The sequence below is a fragment of the Gossypium hirsutum genome, chromosome D05 (assembly GCF_007990345.1).
Source record: "Gossypium hirsutum isolate 1008001.06 chromosome D05, Gossypium_hirsutum_v2.1, whole genome shotgun sequence".
Classification (NCBI taxonomy): Eukaryota; Viridiplantae; Streptophyta; class Magnoliopsida; order Malvales; family Malvaceae; genus Gossypium; species Gossypium hirsutum.
In genome coordinates this window covers 20,455,441-20,474,563 of record NC_053441.1, presented here as the reverse complement: position 1 = coordinate 20,474,563, position 19,123 = coordinate 20,455,441, and the positions used below count along the sequence as shown (strand labels likewise).

Here is a 19,123-nt window from a genome sequence, read left to right as displayed (position 1 = left end):
ATAAAGTTCATCTCAGTTCATTCTAAGCAAAGGGTGTGTAGATTTGTGCATCAGGAAAGAAACCCAATGGCTAGATGTCACATCAAATTAATAAATTGAAGTTCTTCTCAGAATATTAGGATTGGCTTCAAAGTGGGGAAAAAGGAAACTAGAAAGTCCAAACCCTGTGATAGACATGCACCTCAGTTTAATGAAGCCTGAATGTGGATATCTGAAAGAACAGACATAGTTCCAAAAAGGTTAAAGCACCCAGCAAAAAAGCCACTTACTGTACGTATAATGTTACAGAGCTAAAATGATTGAAACATTCGTGTATAATGTTACAGCTATATTCCTTTCATCATCACTGAGTTTAAGAACCTTATTTACATAATGACAAATACTGAAATCTCATTGCTCTGTGTCTCATTCAACTTTCTTCAACGGTTGCTCGTTTCAAAATAATGTTAAACTCGGTTGAATTATCATCAGACTATGAACTCTGTTCTGATTGTACTTTCACAACCCGTATTGGTATTCCCATAAACATCTGCAGAGTAAATAACTTGTCATTTTCTTGACTAAACAAACAAATGCATATCTTGGCCACACCCGATTCGAAAAATCAGATGACTTTCTTGGATTATCAGGATATATAACTTCAGCAGAGACAACATTAGCACCCTCTGAAGTGAAAAAAACTCTTTAAGATGTTTAGCTCTTGCTTCATATGAAAGATTTGCCACAAACAAGTTGAATTCTACAACTGCTTTGGCTTTTCTCAGGTTTTGCGAGTTTCTTCTTCTTAGTATCAGCATAATTGAGCCTTAAATGAACGACCCTCTCTATGCAAGAGACAAATATTATCCCAAAGGCAGTTACTTATCTAATAAGCACAAAACTTAAAAACATTTCTTTGGACTTGTAATCTTAGCTTGCTCAGCCACAAATTCAGCTCACTCCACAAATCCCGCCAACTGCACCATTTGCAATTTTCTCCATTTCGCCTCCAAAGCCGTCTTCTTTTCACCATCAACCATATCCAACCCGACCTCTACAACTTCCACTTCCATGTCAAAGACACCAAATTTCTTATCAAGCAAACTATCAAAACTCTTAGACAGCTCGTCTATTTTCTTATCAGTTGAAGACTCAACTTTTCCACTAATCCCTTCTTTGCCCCAAATATTTTTCGACAACTCAAAAGCATTTTGTTCATGAGCTTTAGAGAAAGTTCGATCCTCACCCTTATCTTTACCAGCATTGTTTTTGAATCTCTTTTTCTTTAACCTTTTAATTTATCCATCATTTGTGCTTTGGTAACATCAATATGAATCAGCTTCTTAACAAAATCATAAAATCCATTCATATCAGCACAAGGATCAGCCCCTTTTTTAGCAGAATAAGCCAACATGCTTTTCAACAAAGCAATCTCATCATCTTCACTGAACAGCCGCTGGAACAGTAGCTTCTTTGCATCTTCACCAGTCTTTTTCACCTCCTCCACAACAGGTGCAATAGCCAACCCTTCTTTTCTAACCTTCTTCTTGGGTCTTTTCTGTAATACCCCATTTGACCCAATCACTAGACCCAATCACTAGGTCTGAACTATAAGGTGTCACATCCATTGTCGCAGCAACTACGAATAATTTATAATCTAATTCACATCATTAAACATTCAATTGCAAACAAGTTAAGTATATAAATGTTATATATTTATTTCTAAGTCCTATACGAGCTTACAAAAGCTCTAATGCTAACTCGAGATTTAATTAAAACTAAATTGTAATGTTTTCAAAATTTCAAGTTGACATCGCGACATTAGAGAGTTTCTCGTCGTGACGCAACATACTAAGTAGGTCTCATCTCAACGATCCATGCTCGACGTCGCATCGTGACATGGTGGCCTAATCTCATTGCGACGACCTACACTCAACGTCGCGATGTGACAAACTGTTTTTGCAAAATATTAAGTGATCATCAACCCGCAATTTTTCAATGTATCAATTTGCTTAAACACAATATAGTTTCAACTAAAATATGATATTTAAATGAACCAATTATTGAACTATAACACATTCTATGATACACCAATATCACATTTCCTATAATTCAACCATTAAACACAAATCATTCTTATCTTCAAGCATAAATACCTATTCATCAATGCCATAAGCCATTACAATATTTCATACCATTCAATTTTATATTTTGAATCCATTCACACATTGTATTCCATTGACCAAATTCATAGATTAAACTTCTAAATAAAAAATGTATATAAACATAGTTTTATATCAAAATTGACTCAACCGAGGTACATGTCATACTTAAAACAAAAAGAGATTTATACAAATGTTACTGAGTCGAGGATTGCTTCCGAGATGCAGGATCTATTGTATAAACTGTTGGAAATTTACTATACATGCACACACAGAAAACAAACCGTACGCTGAACAAATACGCTAAGTGATATTTTTATGATTTAAGTCAATATAAAATGAACTTAAACAATTTCATACATACAATTCAAAATCAATTTATAATTTAAACTCGTGCCATTTCATACCGGAATACAGTCATTTTCACAATGTTAAGTGTGTGTATATATATAATCAAACTTACACCAAATCATTTGAGCAATTACACAAGATTACCAACCATATACAACTTCACATACCATTTTGTTCATCTCACTTTTTCAACTCTAGTTCACACATACTAATTCATTTATCACTTTTAGTATATAAATACACATATGTCACTTTATTTCACATTTTAATCATTTTCGAGACTATTGGCTCATTCATACTCATTCAACCCCTAGGGCTCGTTTTCGATTCATTTACTTTCTATCACATATCATATTTCCATTACATTTACCATTTCACTTTATCATTTAGTTAATTCATATGTTTATAACCCTATTAACCCGACGCGGGCTCAAAATAGATACACGGATTCATCACCTTGGGTTGCCCGACAATGATGACTCAAAGTGTACAATCTACCACCTCGGGTTGCCCAACAACGATGGTTTTCAATCAATAATTTAACCCTATGGCATGCCAACTATATCCGACTTAGTCCAAATAACTTATAGGGTAACCAATTTTCGATTCATTATATATATAGTTCAATTCATATTCCTTCGATCTCAATTTATCATAAAATCATCAATTTATCATATAACACAACATGCTTCAACTCAATTTCATATTAATTAACACATAAATTAAATCATACTATTTCAATTCATAACTCATATCAACACCATATAATGCAAAATAATATGAACATGCAAAAAATAAATGGTTCCCGAATCATAGAAATACAAACCAAAATTTCGAGCCACTTGTCGACGACTTTCGATTTTCTCTTCCCTCTCGACAGTTTCATATCAATGTTAGCTAAATAAAATCACAAAACATATAATACTATTAAATTTCAATCAAATCGAAATAAATTACAATATCAAACATATTTTACAATTTATTCAATTTAGTCCCTAAATCCGAGACAAACATAACTTTCAATCTAAAGCTTCAAATTGAAATCCGATTTCACAATTACAAATTAAGGACCTCTTATTTTCTATTCCTACTAAAATTTCATGGTTGTTTTACATTTTATTCAATTTGGTCCCTAAAATACAAAACTAACAATTAAGATTTACAATTTGGTCTTTTCTTAAGCAAAACTTAATTTTTAGCAATTTCACACCAATTCCATCTAATTTTAAACAATGGTAAGTTTTTAAAACTTTAACAGTTTCACAAATTAGTACATGGGTTAAGTAAATCAAGTTCTCATAATTCAATTTTTATAAAAATCAAAGCAAAATTGATTAGAGACTTACTTGAATTAAGGGTTGAATACTTAAAAACCTAGCTATGGCATCCTCCTCCTTGGTTTCTTTGTTTTGGCTAGTTAAGGAAGATTTTCCATCTCTCATTCCACTAATTTTCCTTTTATACTAAGGTTAATTTGTTAATTAACTTAATTAATCATGGTTAATTTGTTAATTAACTTAATTAATCATGCTTTCACCTTAATTAATCACAATTTGTTTAATTAATTAACTATCATCACAACCGTCCACTAATTCTTACTTAAGCATGGTTTAATTGTTGTTTGAATTTTTGACTAATTGCAATTTAAATCTCCAAATTATTTTTTAATTAAAAATTTGTAACGATTTTACTTTAAAATTTAATGTCTAGACACTAATTAATCACAATTTCTATTAAATTGACCTTCCATATTTTAATTTACTTATATAATGACTCGTAAATATCTTTATTTAATATTTACACTGCAATTTCTGATACCAATGAGAACTTGGTATTTACAGTTTCACTTCTTTGGCAAACTCCCCAGCCCGTTTAGATGAAGAAGCCCTAACGAGAGAAGCCAAGGGCTTACTAGATCTGCATTTCTTCGCACTCAAAATCCCCTTCATGGGTTTCGTCGCAATAGCAATAGGCTTAATAATCGGTACAGCGGTGTCTGATTCAGACTCAGAATCAGGCTTTCTGGTTGGTCGGCTCTTCTGGATCAATGGACTAGACTGGGTTTTGGGGTCTTCCTCATCATCTTCTTCAGTTGAAGACCCTTCTTCTTCCTCAGAAGAAGTCACCTCCTCAGAGGAAGAAGCAGCTGGTTGGACTTAAATGGGGTTTGAACGCTTTGGTGCCATCGAAAAAGAGAGGGCGGGGGGCACTGTTGGTTTGTTTGATGGTTTTATAGGTAATGGGAAATGGATTGTGCTTCAATGCAGTGCTGCTGGTTTGATGATTTCATAAAGTTACCCTTTTCTTTTTCTTATCAAATAGGCTGTAATTTAATCTTTTAAAATTGAATGCTATGGTTACAAAGAACCAAAGAGAGAAATGAAAAGTCATAGACTAATAGTAATGACTCAAATTTTAAAATTAGAGAATACAGGGACTAATAGTAGAATTTGACCATTTATTTAAGGATGTAATGAGTAATAACATAAACCTTCGTGTGCAGGCAAAGCTAAGAAACATTTGGAAACAAGTGTTTGGCTCATAAACTTTGAACCAAAGAATGTCGAGGTAAATTTAGTTTATTCGTGATCAAAGTTGTTAAAATTGGACTAGATCAAAAAACTAATTATATAAGAAATCAGTGGTTTAACCGGTCTGATAATTGTATCAAAACCCAGTTTTCCTTTTGTTGTTTCAAGTCTTGTGGTAGATGGTATTAATTGTGTGCATTTGGAATGGTGCGCTTTGGGGATTCAAGCATGCATATAGAAATACCTTAAACTGAAAGCAATTTACTAAAAGAAAGATGGGATTTTTAGCATATATGTAAGTATTGTATAGAAAGTACTTTGAAGGTGATGGGCAAATTGCTGGTAGGTTGTTATGGAGGTTTCTGAATAATAAGAAAAGCAGAACATGAACATTACTTATAAGAGAACAAAAAAAAAGATAAGATTTTCCTTCAGTGCTTGAAACTAAGAAATTACTCGCAAACTACACACACTGTAGCTTCAGAAAAGCTATCTGTAAATCTACTTAAAACATCATCTTTGATACAAAGATTATCGATGGACAAGAAGTTAGGTCCTATCTTGTGCATTTTTTACATCGGGGAGTTATATCGGAAGGGTGACAGAGGCTTTCTTGTTGAATCTGTTTCAGTGAAGTTAATCTTCTTCTCAATCGGGCTGCATATCTTGGGACTTGATTTTCGTTTGTTTGTCTGTGACACAATCAAGCAAATTGTAGCATTAAACTAATGAATGTGCTGACCAACAAATACAGAGAATCCAAGATGTTGTTTTCTTTCCTCACCTTTGCAGATGCACTACCAGTATGCTTCCGACCAGAATCATGGAGATTCTTTTCTTCACGGGATTGCCTCACTAATCTTTTGTTCGCCTCATCCAATATGTTGTTTTCTTCAAACAGAATTTTGACCTATATAGATAAAATATCTTGTTGTCACAAGGCAAAAGCAAATTTCGACAAGCATACCCATGTCCAAATTCCTTGGTTCTCTCACCTCTTCTTCAGCTTTACTAAGGTTTATCCTGAGATGTTCCTTGTCTTTCTTAAGGGTCTTTACTTCAGCAGCTAGTGTCAAAATTTTTTGAGTTGAAGGCCTCAACCTGCAAAGCACCAGAGGTCATTACAACTGATTCAGAAATATGGAAGAAGCCCTTAGCAGTGAAAGAAGAAAACCATCACCTGTTCCACATTTTAAGCAACCTTAGGCATGATTCAAGGGAAGTATTTGCCTCCAAGAATGCACGTCCAGATGTAACTTCAATTTTACAAATCAATGCTGCTAGAATTGGCTCAAGTAAATTATCTTCCTTAATTGCGCCCTCGGAAGAAGAATCGATCTACAAGTGCGATCTATGATTGTCAGTATGGAGATATAATAGTTCTTGACTAAGCTATATATGATTGCAGGTTTTCTAATCAATCATAGACAAGCAAAAACTGAAATTAATCTCCCCAAAGCAGTTTTACAGTGTTCAACTTATGTTTTGTCTAGGACGATATCAGCAACAAAGAAGAACGGTTTCACAATGCATATTCAACTACGTTTACATGTTTAACCCGTTCTCTATAAGCTAAATATCCATAATTTAGCAATTGAATCCAGCAAAATCGCATTATTTACTACGAGAAAAGAAAACTAATCAATCCGTCCAAAAAAATAAACAATAAGTAAGAACTTAGTAACAACAAATTAGTGGGAAAAGAATTCAAATTTACCCCTTGGCTCTCATAACGGTGTTGGTAGAACCTTAATTCTTCATTTAACTTCCCTAACTCCTCTTCCAATTCATGAACCCTAATCTCAGCTTTCTTTGCCCTCTCATCAGCTTCATTTCCAAAATCCATCAACGCCTCCCTATCACGATCATAAAGTAAACACTCTTTTTCCCATTTGTTACACTGACTTAACAAATTTGCACACTCTGCCGCAAGCTTCTGATTCTCTTGCACGAATCTCTTCAACGCCACTGCGTTCATATTCGCTTCGGCCTTTGGGGGGGGGGAGAGGACCATTAAAAATGTCAATAAGTTCACATTTTGAATACAAATATATTTTGGCTTTGTTTTAAAGTTGACCCACCTTTGACCGCTCGATGATTTGGTCTTTCTCTTTCAGTTTTGAGAGAAGTAACAGATACTGCTCACGGAGGCGGCGCTGGGTTTCTTCGGAGGAACGGAGTTTCAATTGCAAAGATTCAGTGGAGATTGGAAGACCTAAGGAATCATCTATGGTTCTTTTCATGTAATCATCGATTTCTTGAGGAATCCCCATGTTTTCAATTACTCAAAATTTTGATTGACGAAGAACACAAGATATCACAAAATCCAAAAGATAATCTTTGTAGAGAAACTGTGGAGTCAAAAGTAGGGGGAAAAAAGGGTAACAAATTAGAAGTAATTCGGAACTGGAGTTAGGGATTTTGAAATAGAAGACAAAAATGGAGGAATTTGGGGGGCTTTCGGAAAGAGATTTTTTTTTCCCTCCCTTTTCGTCTTTCTCTTTCTTGAGTGTTTTCACTTTCGCTGAGTTGTTTCAAATTGAATGAAAAGTGGCCGTGACTAGCCGTTAGACTGCGTTTTAAAAGCCCAAATATGGTGAAAATACGTCACAAGTTTTTATACTTTTTAAACATTTATAATTTAGTCCCTATACTTTTATTTTCAATATATATTTTTTATTTTTGGCAAAATATTTTAAGGAATTTAGTATTTTACTTTTTAGATTTCAAAATTCAAGACCAACTGTTAACGCTAATAAATTCATTTGTTAAATTTGTTGGTATGATTTTTAAAAAATATATAGATTCACTTACAATCCATTTAATTAAAAATGAAATTGTAGTTAACTTGAATTTAACCAAAAAAAAGTAACAAGATTAACAAATTGACTTAAATTTTAAAATCTGAAAAGTAAAGGTACTAAGTTCTTGAAAATAGAAATATAAGAACTAAATTCCACATTTTTAGAAAGCACAAGGACTTATGCCATATTTAACTCCAAATATCTATAACGTGGCCCTACTGCTTACCTGGCAATATCTTTTCTTTTTACTTTTTTCTATTTGGGCCAGTAACCCAAATAATAAAAGAAGCAACGGGTAAACAAATATTTGTTGTGTTTGTGTCATTTTGGAATAGATTTTTGCAGCAAAAAACAAAAATGTAAATGTATCCTATTATATATTATACTATAAGGTGATCTTATACAAAGTAGTTCATTATATGACAAGTAGTTTAGTTATTTGTTGATACTTTCCATTCAAACAAAACAAATTTCACCAATTATTGATAAACTTAATGCGTATCAATGTTGGAATCAAAAAATATTTTTAGAGGGTTCGAAATTAAATTATATCTATTATTTTAAGAAGTTAAAATTTGAAAGGATTCAGCTCCCAACTATCCACATTAACACCATCAATCCTGCACGTCTTTGAGTTTCTTGTCGTCCTTAGTGTCGACTGCTTCCATTAAAGACTCCATCTTATCTTCAATTTCTTGCACCTGCATTTTAGATTTTAAAAAGAAAATTTACATTAAGCATCAAAAAAGGTATTTGTCTAAACATAGAAATATCGTCCAACATTTGATTTATTTTTTATACTCTTATTATATAATTTAAAATACATTATATCTTTTATGTTTTTAAGCTTTTTAATAACTAAATATTAAATAAAAATAAAAATAATACGTATATATTTGTATATTTTAAATAAATAATAAATCACTCAACTATTGATGATGATCAATAATTGTAAAAAAAGGATTGTATGAAACAATGACACCACATTATTTATATCCTTTTCTAATAGTTTAATGTCATATCAACGTTTTCATATTGAAAAAAATAAAATTTAAATGAGAATCTTGAAAATTAGAATGAAATTACTAATGTGGCATTAAATTATTGGAAATAGATAATATCCATGTTTCATACCATCCTTTCGCATAATTGCAAGTTGAATTTAATAAAGTGACTCGTGCTTTTAAAATGTAAATTAAAATATCTAATAAATTTATGTACTCTTCATAAATTTGGAATTTATTCTCTCCATCTTTATTTTAATTAAAGTTTTGTTAACATCCTTAAAATTTTTCTATTAAATATGCTAGTGTAACATTTCAAAATTAAAAAAAAATCACATGATATCCATGTAACTAAAAAATAACATTTGTAATGAACATAAATTTGTCAAAAGAATTTTAATAATATTAACGATTAGATCTGCATTTTTAAATGAAACTAGAGGAACTAAGGGCTAGTTCTCCATTACTCGGTTGAAAATTGCTTTGATAAAAAATAAAAACGTTTTTCCACTATAATTTTGACTCCAAAAAGCCAATTATTCTTCACTGTTTTTGTGGTAAAAAAAATACTTTTAGCGTCACAAATGTAACGAGGAATATGGTCTAAATTCGTTAAAATAAAAGTAGGCCTTAATATTAAAATAAAAAGTAAAAAACTAAATATCAGATGTATAAAATGTAAAACAATTATAATTAAGGAAAATTACAAATAACTTCATCATTAATTTTTAAAATAATAAACAAATAATTTATTTATTTAATAAATAAGTAATATGATGATGCCTATATCTGTAATTTTTGGCTTTTTTAGAAATAATCTAAATAAATTAATTATTTACGAAAATGACTCATTTGTAAAATTATGTATAAAAATCACCCTTTTTGAACTGTGAACCTCGATACCGTCGCTGCCATTGGCAGCATCACCCTTCATAATGGGCCAATCATTGGCTAGTTTTAAAAAATAATAATTTTTTAGGTGTCATCGTTGATATTAGTGACATCAGACTGAAGTGTAATTATATAAAACATTCAGGAACCTAATGAAATAATAACCTTTTTAGATTTGACGGAAAAAATGCTTTTAAATTTTTAGTTTATTTGCATGTTAGGTTTCTCATCTTTTGAAATTAAATTCAAATAGTCCTTCAAAAATATAAGATTTTGAAAATTATTGAGGAATATATTTGGGTAATTTAAGTAATAATTTTATATAACTTTTTAAGTTTATTATTTTTAAAAAATATAAAAATGAAAAATATTTATTTTTATTATTCTTATAATTTTAGGGACTATTTAAATTTAATTTTAAAATAGAACAGACCTAACATGCAAATAGGCTAAAAGCATTTAATTGGGAGCCCGCATGTAGTCATGGCGGCGCCTTTTGCTTTCATCCAATCTGTAATTGCTTAATCAAGTCCCTGAATATTTTATATAATCACTTTAATCTGGTGTTACCAATGACAACAATAGCACCCAAAAAAATTATTATTTTTTAAAAATTAGTCAATGGTTAACCCATTATGAAAAGTGGTGCCGCTAATGGCAATAGTGACACCGAGATTCACTATTTAAAACAGATTATTTTGTATATAATTTCACAAATGAATATTTTTATAAATAAATAATTTATTTTGGTTATTTCTGAAAAAAAGCCGTAATTTTCTTTTGAAATTGCAGTGTGAAGTACAATAATTGAGTAAAAAGATAAAGTATGTGATAATTGAGTTGGAATAAAATAACATGTTTCTCATGAAAAAAAAAAACCCGAGGTTAATTTTATAATCAAAATAATTAGGTGGAATGCTAAGTGCTAACCTTGTCTATGAGATCTCCGGCGAGATGTGCGTTCTTAGCTGTTTCCTCGGCTAAATCCTCAACCAATTCAAGAGTAGCCCGAAATTTTCCACCGTCCGGCAGCTGTTGGCCGACCTGATCTGCTATCTCCTCCACTTTCCCCGCCACGTCTTCCACCACATCCGTTATCTGTTCAGCTGCCTCTAGCATGTTATCAGCCTCATCTACACATATATGAACCCAACAAATAAAGATAAGTAAATGAGATGCCTGGTTACTTTAAGAAGAAAGAAGAAGATCCTTACTTTTCAGTTTTAAGAATGGCCCCCATTTGCTCGTTGTGAAGGAGAGGAGAAGTGGTACTAACGTTCCCAGAGCCCACAGTTGCCTGCACTGTCAATATCTCAGTGCTAATTCTTTTAATACAAATAGCATAATGAAGATGTATTAATTATTTGCATGTTTTATTAATTAATTACCAACTGGAACCGGCAGGAATAAGATTAAAAGGAAATGATGGTTGCCCTGATTCCAAACTGCAGCTGATCACTTGCATATTTTTCCTGAATCTTTTCAAAATCAAGGAAAGCAATCAAAACAGCTAGCATTAGCATATGGAGATAAGAAGAAAAACAAAAAGCCAAGTTATACTTCATCTTCTTGTTTCTGCAACCTCCATTGATGAGTGATGGGAAGGTTTGATTTCTCTGAAACAGCTGCCCGTTGTTTTGCTTTGAGATATTGGGCAAACAAAGAGCAGTGTTTTTTTTGAGTTGTGATCTGCATAAGGGCTCCTGATGAAGGCACTTAGCTTTGCCAGGACCAAGAACAACAATTGATCCGATGGTCAACATATTTTTCTGCTATGAAATTAGCCTTGTTCAACAACCTAATTTACCTCTCTCAGATCATACCCAGTTAGATATGCACCACAATATTTTTCCACATATGGTACTGCAAAATGGTAATATAAATATTAGGTTAAATTCTGCTATTAGTCCCTGTCCTTTTTAAAAGTTTTTGATTTAGTCCTTGTACTTTTTCAATTGATCAACTTTAGTCCTTTTACTCTTTTAAATTTGATATTTTAGTTCTGATCCAAATTGTAGCAATTAAATTTGTTCGGTTAAATTCAATTAGTAGTTTTGTACTATGCATACAGTTCTAAATTTAGTCCATATTATTCAATTGAATCATTCTAAGTCCCTGTAGTTTTCAAATTTTGAAATTTTAGTCTTGACGTAAATGACAGTTGTTAATCAATTAACTAGATTTTTAGTTAGTAATATATAAAAATAACAAACTGACATGATATTACACATGGTAGTATTTGTCGTGTCAAATTTTAGAAATAAAAAGGCTTAATGAATTTACAATTATTGTTTGGTGATGACTGGAATTTTCAAATTTGAAAAGTACAAAAACTAAAAATAACCAATTTAAAGTATAAAAATTAAATCCATAACTTTTGTAAAGTATAAGGACTAATAACATAATTTAACCTAGATATTAGTGTTCAATTTTGAAACGCAACAAACCCTTTGCCCTTTTCCCTTTTCCCTTTTCAAAGAATGCAAGTTGTTAATTTGAGACATTTTTCTCATTTCGAATATGTTTTGACTCTTACATTCATATACTATTTTCTTTTTATTGATTATATGTATTAACTATAATTCATTTTATTTATTTATTAAAAAATAAAATAAAATGTAATATCTAATAATATGATTGAAAAATAAAAATATAAAAAAATGGATATTTAATAATCTCAAAAAATTAATATCAATTAATTTAAACATTCCGTTTAAAATGAATAGCTAATATTTCACATTATAAGTAAAAACATCTTTTTAATTATCAAGCAACAATAATTTAGATGGATGTGTATTATTTCCTTTCATTATTAAAACAAAGAAATTTAAAAAATAGGTCCAATTAATATAAATAATATATAAAGAAGTTTAAAAATAGGGCCCATATATCTCAGGGTAACCTAATAAAATAGTCACTTTTATTTGCCTTTGATTACATTTTAGTCACTTACGTTCTCGTGTTATAATATTTTAGTCGCTGAATCATTAATTGCCATTAACGGTGTAACGGTAAGCTGACGTGGCACGTTAAACCATTACTCCAAATGAAAATTTTAGGTTAAATTATACAATTGGTCCCTATATTTTTTCGGTTTGAGTAAATTAATATTTTTTCTTTTTTTTTAACTTTTTTTTCTTTAGTTTCCATTCTCTTCTACTTCTTAAGTTTTCATTCATTCTCCATTTTTTTTATGTTTTCCATTTGTTAAAACTAATCTCTATACTTTTATTTTTTGAACAATTTAATTTTTTTTATTTCTTTATTTTCCTTTTCTTCTTCCCCTTTATTTTTCTCTCTTCTCATATTCTTCACTGCAGAAACATGATTTTTGCCCACCAAATAAACCAAGTCCTTATTTCTTTCACATGATTCCTAAATTGAATTTCACTCAAAATCGAATACCAATCATTCTTAATCAAATCTAATTTTGAATATAACCTAAATTTGAAACTAAAATTGGATCTAACTAATCAATATAGAAAAACTATATCCTTAATTAAATTTAAACATAAATTGAATTCTTTATATTCAAAATAATTTTTTTTTCGTTTCCAAATTTTTACATAATCGTGTAGATTATTCCTTTCATTTTCTTATTAAAAAATTAAAAAAACAATAAAATTAATCTAAACCTTCTTAGATATTCCCAAGAAAGCTTGATTGGAAGCCGAGTATGGGTGAACCGAAGAGAGAGGGAGCATGGAACCAAACTAGTTTTGGTAAAGTTGAGGGTAAGTTTCGTATGGTGGTCATTTTAGTCATTGCGAGTGTAAAGCTTGTTTGAAGAATCTATGAAACAACGTAGTTTCGAGAGGGCGAGAATGTTGTAGGTAAGGTAGATAAGGTGGTTGTGGGGGTTGGTTAGGAGGTTGAGGGAACAGGCTCGAGAAACTCTGTTGAGAGTGGACTACCATAAGTCACGACTGGTGAGGTTTTCGAGTGAGGTGAGCTCGTGGACTAGGTTATTAAGAGATCCAAATTAATTCGTTAAAACGATAATAGACGATAATAGTTGATAATTATGGTGTGAGAATATGTGAAGCAAAGCTTTCCCTTTTCTTTTTCATAAAAAAAGTTTTAGAGATTTGCAAGAAATTTAAAAAATTTTAAAAATGTATAAGATTCATTCAAGTAGTCTCCATTCATCCAAGTTAATTATTGCAATTGAATAGTTGTGGACGTGTACCAATATTTTGCCTAAACATGCCCCTTGCCCTTTTGTTTTTTCTCTTTGACTTCTTCTTCATCATCACCACTGTTTGGTTTTATTAAAGATTCCAACTCTTCTTCCACTTGGTCTACCATATCTTCTACCTGCATTATATTTAGTTTTATTAGTAGACTCAATATATAGATTATAGGGGTTGCGGGTTTTAGAGTACTAATTCGAATTAGAAATATATTAAAACATTTACGTCAGGAATTAGGTGTTGCTGATCTTTAATTTCTTGGATTTGATGGGAACCAATCATGATGCGCAAAGTCTACATAATATATACAGGATAATGAATTACCAGCTTTCTTATCCAATTGTTAATAAAGAATTAAAATAAAGGTAAAAACAAAGGCATTTAGTTAATTGCAATACCTTGTCAATGAACTCTCCGACTATGCGTGCATCGTCGACTGTTCCTTCGGCCATATCTTCAGCAATTTCAAGCGCATCTTTAAGTTTGCCTTCTGGTAGACTATCGCCAACCTTATCCGCCACTTGCTCCACTTGCTCCGCTACTTTTTCTACGATATCCGTCACGGTTTCCACCGTGTCTATTACAGTTTCAGCTTCCTCTACAGACATATATACAGCAACATATCTAAATTTAGGCTCAAGAAGTATATATATATATAGAAATTATTGACGATATTGAGGGGTAGTGCTCACGTTTGAGTTTTAATAATGGCCGCCAGTTTCCCCTCCAAAAGGGTAGGATTATACTCATCAGAAATCCCAGAATCCAAGGTTTCCTGGAAATTTAGAAATGACTGTGACAAACCTCATTGAAGAGCAAAATTAAAAGATATATTTTCCTTTCAAATACATATATAAAAGACAAACCAGGATCCAGGAGCAGGAGCAGGGCTAGAAGGGATTACAGGTCCTTGTTCAACATTACTGTTGCAGAAGACCATGTAACTATGTCTGTCAGTAATTTGGAATCTAAGACCACTGCCCAGAGGTTGAAACTTGGAGTTTCTTAGAATCTGATGTTTCCCCTTGTGGTTTGGTTCCACCAAGATTTCACTGAAACAAACAATAGAAGGGTGGGATTTGCGGGATTCCATGGGAACCTTGCATGGAAGGATAAAACCTGAACTACTCGACATAAGTACTTGTTAGTTGTGATGAGAACAGATTCCTTAATGTCTAGAAAAAGGGTTGGAAAAAAAAGTGTGGAACGGCAAGTAGAGAAACGGGGAAACAAAATATTATAGACATGGCTGCTGCTGCTACCTGGATTGGTAAGGAAGACAATATTATAATCTTCCTTTTTGTGTACGATGAATTTGATGGCCAAGATAAAAAGAAACGTTTTATTTTATTATATTCCTTGAATTTCATAGTTCAAATTGTGTGTTTGTTATGGCCAAAAGAAAATATCGTCTTTGTTTTTTTCCCATCGTTTTACTTGTGTGAGCAGTGTTTCGTTTGAGTAGATCTGACAGTTTCGTCTTTTCTTAGTTAATAACTCATCAATCGCGTAAAAAAAAAAAAGTTTAAAGAGATGGTTTATATTATACTGGCTTATAGAAATACTCGGTAATAAATTTATTAAAAATTTACATAAAAATTATTGGAGGTCAGATTAGCTCTTAGCAAAGTTCTTAAAGTACTAACGGACCCTTAGTGCTTGAAGCAACTATGTTGGATTTTATCTTTCAGTTTTGTCTTTCGTCTCTGTAGGTAATTTCGAAGGGGTTTACGGTGTGGGCACTCCATAAATCTTTTGAGGTTGTCTTCAGAGTTAATAAAATCCTAGCACAAGGACAATATTCAACTATTGTTAGAAGTCAACCGTTTGTTTGGTAGATAACATTTCAAAAACTTCTTTCAAAAGAATCGGCCTCCCCTCAACAATAAAAGGTAGAGCTAGCTACCCATATTACCCAAAAATGCCATATAAAGAGCATGAATTCAAACCACACTAAGAGCAAATGCTCACATTTCCTTGGTGGGTGTGGCACTCCTACCCTGTGAACCTCTAGAGACTCTCCGTGAAGTCGGGAGACAAAACCGAAAGATAAAATTGAGTATAGACACTCCGGGCACAAAATTGAGCACCGCTAAAGGATTTGTTGTCTCCCAACAATCGACACTTCGAAAACTTCTCTAGAGCGAGTTTGACATCCCCTCAACAAAAACAAAATATGACTTTGGTTAAAATGGTAAACTTGAGAGAGTGAACATTAAGGTGTCTTAAGTTTAAACTTCGTTACATGTATAAATTTTTCTAGATTTATCAAAAAAATATATAAAAAAAAAACATAAACATCATTAAAATCATATTTGTTGTTTTGTTAAATAAATTAGTTTTTGGTAAATTCACAACTAAACTAGTGCTCGATTGATTGGTGAAACCAACTCAACAGTATTATATATAGTATTTTTTATCATATAATATTAGGGAAAGAGAAATGATAGAGTTTGAACCTGTGCCCCTTAAGTGCCAAGCGAAAGCTTCAATTACCATTTCAATCAAGTCTTACCATAAATATCTAAAAATGGCAATAGAAAAGAAATATTGAATTAAAATATTAAAATATAACTAATAAGGCCTTGGCTCAATAACAATATTAGGGCAAGAGATATTCATGGGTTGAGTCAAATCGAATTAAGGTTATGTTTCAAAAAAATTATAGTTAAATTTTAATTTAATTCTTTGTACTCTTTATATATTTAAAATTTAATTTTTTACTTTTATTTTAAAGAATTTGAATCCTCTACTTTGTCAGAGTTAAAAATGCAAGTCCAATTGTCGTTAAAAATTTTCTATTAAACTAATGTTTATTACAACGTCATTTCTTTTTGTTACAAGACTGCTAAATAATTTTTTTTTTCAAATTGTCACAACAGATATAATAAAAGAATTTTAACGATGTTAATAATTGTACCTAAATTTTAAATTTTGAAAAGTAGACTAAACTTTTGAAAAAAAAAATAAAGTAAATTTTAAATATACAAATACACAAAGACTTAAAAGCATATTTTAGTATTTGTCTAAAAATTTCAATTCATTTTTTATTTATATTTTAAACTATGATTTTAAAAAATAAAAGGTTTTTTTAAAAATCATTTTAGCGTTGAGTTTGAGACGGAATGCAACGATTGATCTTAAAAGTGTAGCAAATAGTAAGCGTCAGGGAGGCATAATTCCCAATGAACTGTTTTCCTCTGCAAATTTCAAATAAGTTTCCCTGGCATTTCTCCTTTTCCAAAAGTAATTACATAAGTCAATTTGTCCAATACGGTACAATGGCATCACATGGCAGACCAGCCAACAAGAGAGAGTAAACGACGGTTATTAATTCCAACGGGGATTATCTTCTTCCGCTCATACTTTTTGTTTTCTCTATTACGGAAGTTTAAGCATTTGAAGCATAAATTTTGATATTCTCTAATTATCATTAGTTTGGTAAGAATTTAAAGGTATTAAAATGAAGTATACACCACGTATAATTGTCTAGTTGATACATACACGGATGAGCTGAAATTTATTAAATTTCATTCACCGAAGCTATCAATTTTTAAGTTTGAAAAATCAGTTGCGATGACTTTTTGGATGGGATCAAAGTAAATCTAGGTTGAGATTTTTTCATAGCGTTTGAATATCTATCTATTAACTTCGAAACGCACTTTGAATCACTCGATTTCGAGTTATGGAGTTCGAGTTATGATCATTTTGGTGAAGACTGTGAGAGCAGAATTTTTGGACCGGATTATTACGAAAATTACAAGTTTCAAGCTTTTAATTCGAGTTTAAATCAAATTTGGCTCGATTTTGAGGCTTAATTTTTATTATATATAAGCCCAATATTATATTTATTAGGTTTTCTTATTTTATTATTTACTTATTCTAAAAATTAGATTTTTTAAGTTATTTAGAAGTTTTATGTTTCTTACTAAAAAAGAAAGTTTAATTTAAAACTACTTTTTGTTTAGATTAATTAGAGTTTCAGTTTATAGTTTTATTTGGATGTACTTAGTTAGCCTCTATAAAAGCTTCTTTATTGTTAGTTAGATACACAATTGTTTTTATTAATAAAGTTTTCAACTCTTGGGGTTAATTTCTTTGTGCAAGATTTCTTTCTTGTGATTTTTAGAAGTAATTTTCTTCTTGATTTTCTTCAAGGGGTCGTGAGAATTCATTCTTCATCTTTCAATTTGTCAATTAATTATTTCTTGGAGGGTTGATTAGAGTCATTAATTGAATTTGTTGGGGGGTTTATATCTCAAAGAGTTTAATTGGGCACTTATCCATCTATCCATCATATAATCGGTTTACTCGTTCCATCCTCCATTTTATTTATTTTATAAATTTTTGTTTCTTTATTTATTATTTTTATGTATTCTTTGTCCTCAAATTTATTCTTTTAGTGTTTTCGTTTTCTTTATTCCCAAATTTGTTTATTTCTTTTTTACAGGCCAAATTTGAATCATTCTTTCTCGAGTCGAACAACTTGAATACGATCCTTGGTTTGCTTCCTTCTTTATCATTTTATTCTGCTAGCCACATCAATTTTTAACAGTAGAAATGTATAAAATATTTAATAAAAAATCAACTTACCCATTTATATAACGTACAAGAACTAATTCACTTATTTTTTGAGTAAACGAAGGTGTTAAAAAAACATTGTCAGAAAATTACATTGTTGATTTGATTTGATTTGTTAGATTATAAAAATCTTCCAAACACAGCATGGGTTTAACACTTTGTGGTATCCATCAACGCATTTCCTGTACTTTAAGCCCAAACAATTTGAATACATCCCTTTTCCCATTAATGGCCAAGTCGAAATCTTGCATTTTCGGAACATGACGATTTACTAATCAACAATCGAAAAATAAAGAATTATTTTGATGGTTAAAAGATATGTGTAGTTTTTTTAGATGAATTTATTTTTAATTTCCAGTTTAAATAATGATAAAGGATTTTCATATTTTTATTTTTATATATTTAAGGTTTTTTTTTATAACTTTTTCAAAGGGTATCATTTTACTTGTGATATTAATTCCAAACTATCACTTATTAAATAAATTTTTATATGATTTATATTTTAATAAATTAACTACTATATTTAAAAATATAATTTCACATGTCATGCCCCATCATATCAATCATGTTTTATTATAAATTTAATCGTCAAAATTTATTCTAGCTTAAACCCCATCATATTTGTGT

At 30.9% G+C, this 19,123-nt stretch overlaps 3 protein-coding genes and 1 pseudogene across 5 annotated transcripts; all 4 read right to left on the bottom strand.

Annotated features, from left to right (window-relative positions):
- Positions 1–881: 881 nt before the first annotated feature.
- Positions 882–4,678, bottom strand: LOC107902583 (GLABROUS1 enhancer-binding protein-like; annotated as a pseudogene).
- Positions 4,679–5,390: 712 nt separating this feature from the next.
- LOC107905082 (spindle pole body protein pcp1) lies at positions 5,391–7,570 on the bottom strand. Its single transcript, XM_016831653.2, has 6 exons — positions 7,105–7,570; positions 6,741–7,013; positions 6,204–6,361; positions 6,019–6,124; positions 5,808–5,933; positions 5,391–5,715 (listed from the first exon to the last, which is right to left on the bottom strand). Exons 1-6 carry the CDS (start codon positions 7,294–7,296, stop codon positions 5,596–5,598), a joined length of 975 nt encoding a protein of 324 aa, XP_016687142.1. The 5' UTR covers positions 7,297–7,570; the 3' UTR covers positions 5,391–5,595.
- Positions 7,571–8,185: 615 nt separating this feature from the next.
- Positions 8,186–11,609, bottom strand: LOC107905081 (uncharacterized). 2 transcript variants are annotated; one of them, XM_016831651.2, is made up of 5 exons: positions 11,283–11,609; positions 11,111–11,200; positions 10,937–11,019; positions 10,653–10,855; positions 8,186–8,528 (listed from the first exon to the last, which is right to left on the bottom strand). In XM_016831651.2, exons 1-5 carry the CDS (start codon positions 11,483–11,485, stop codon positions 8,442–8,444), a joined length of 666 nt encoding a protein of 221 aa, XP_016687140.1. In that variant the 5' UTR covers positions 11,486–11,609; the 3' UTR covers positions 8,186–8,441. The 2 variants fall into 2 exon arrangements, with proteins under 2 accessions (XP_016687140.1, XP_016687141.1); XM_016831652.2 differs by having other exon boundaries at positions 11,111–11,194; positions 11,283–11,572.
- A 2,211-nt stretch (positions 11,610–13,820) lies between these two features.
- On the bottom strand, positions 13,821–15,337 carry LOC107905080 (uncharacterized). 2 transcript variants are annotated; one of them, XM_016831648.2, is made up of 5 exons: positions 14,782–15,337; positions 14,608–14,690; positions 14,314–14,513; positions 14,141–14,209; positions 13,821–14,039 (listed from the first exon to the last, which is right to left on the bottom strand). In XM_016831648.2, the coding sequence occupies exons 1-5, from the start codon at positions 15,048–15,050 to the stop codon at positions 13,923–13,925; spliced, it is 738 nt and encodes a 245-aa protein (XP_016687137.1). In that variant the 5' UTR covers positions 15,051–15,337; the 3' UTR covers positions 13,821–13,922. The 2 variants fall into 2 exon arrangements, with proteins under 2 accessions (XP_016687137.1, XP_016687138.1); XM_016831649.2 differs by lacking the exon at positions 14,141–14,209 and having other exon boundaries at positions 14,782–15,290.
- Between the last annotated feature and the right edge of the window lie 3,786 nt (positions 15,338–19,123).

Coding starts and splice junctions, on each gene's coding strand:
- LOC107905082 (XM_016831653.2), bottom strand. CDS start 7,296: ATGGGGATTCCTCAAGAAATCGATGATTACATGAAAAGAACCATAGAT. Junction 6,362..6,740: donor ACCGTTATGAGAGCCAAGGG/GTAAATTTGAAT, acceptor TCGCACTTGTAG/ATCGATTCTTCTTCCGAGGG. Junction 5,716..5,807: donor CTGGTAGTGCATCTGCAAAG/GTGAGGAAAGAA, acceptor ATTGTGTCACAG/ACAAACAAACGAAAATCAAG.
- LOC107905081 (XM_016831651.2), bottom strand. CDS start 11,485: ATGTTGACCATCGGATCAATTGTTGTTCTTGGTCCTGGCAAAGCTAAG. Junction 11,201..11,282: donor TGCAGAAACAAGAAGATGAA/GTATAACTTGGC, acceptor GATTTTGAAAAG/ATTCAGGAAAAATATGCAAG. Junction 11,020..11,110: donor ATTCCTGCCGGTTCCAGTTG/GTAATTAATTAA, acceptor TTGACAGTGCAG/GCAACTGTGGGCTCTGGGAA.
- LOC107905080 (XM_016831648.2), bottom strand. CDS start 15,050: ATGTCGAGTAGTTCAGGTTTTATCCTTCCATGCAAGGTTCCCATGGAA. Junction 14,691..14,781: donor GCTCCTGCTCCTGGATCCTG/GTTTGTCTTTTA, acceptor CTAAATTTCCAG/GAAACCTTGGATTCTGGGAT. Junction 14,040..14,140: donor AGCAACACCTAATTCCTGAC/GTAAATGTTTTA, acceptor AATATAATGCAG/GTAGAAGATATGGTAGACCA.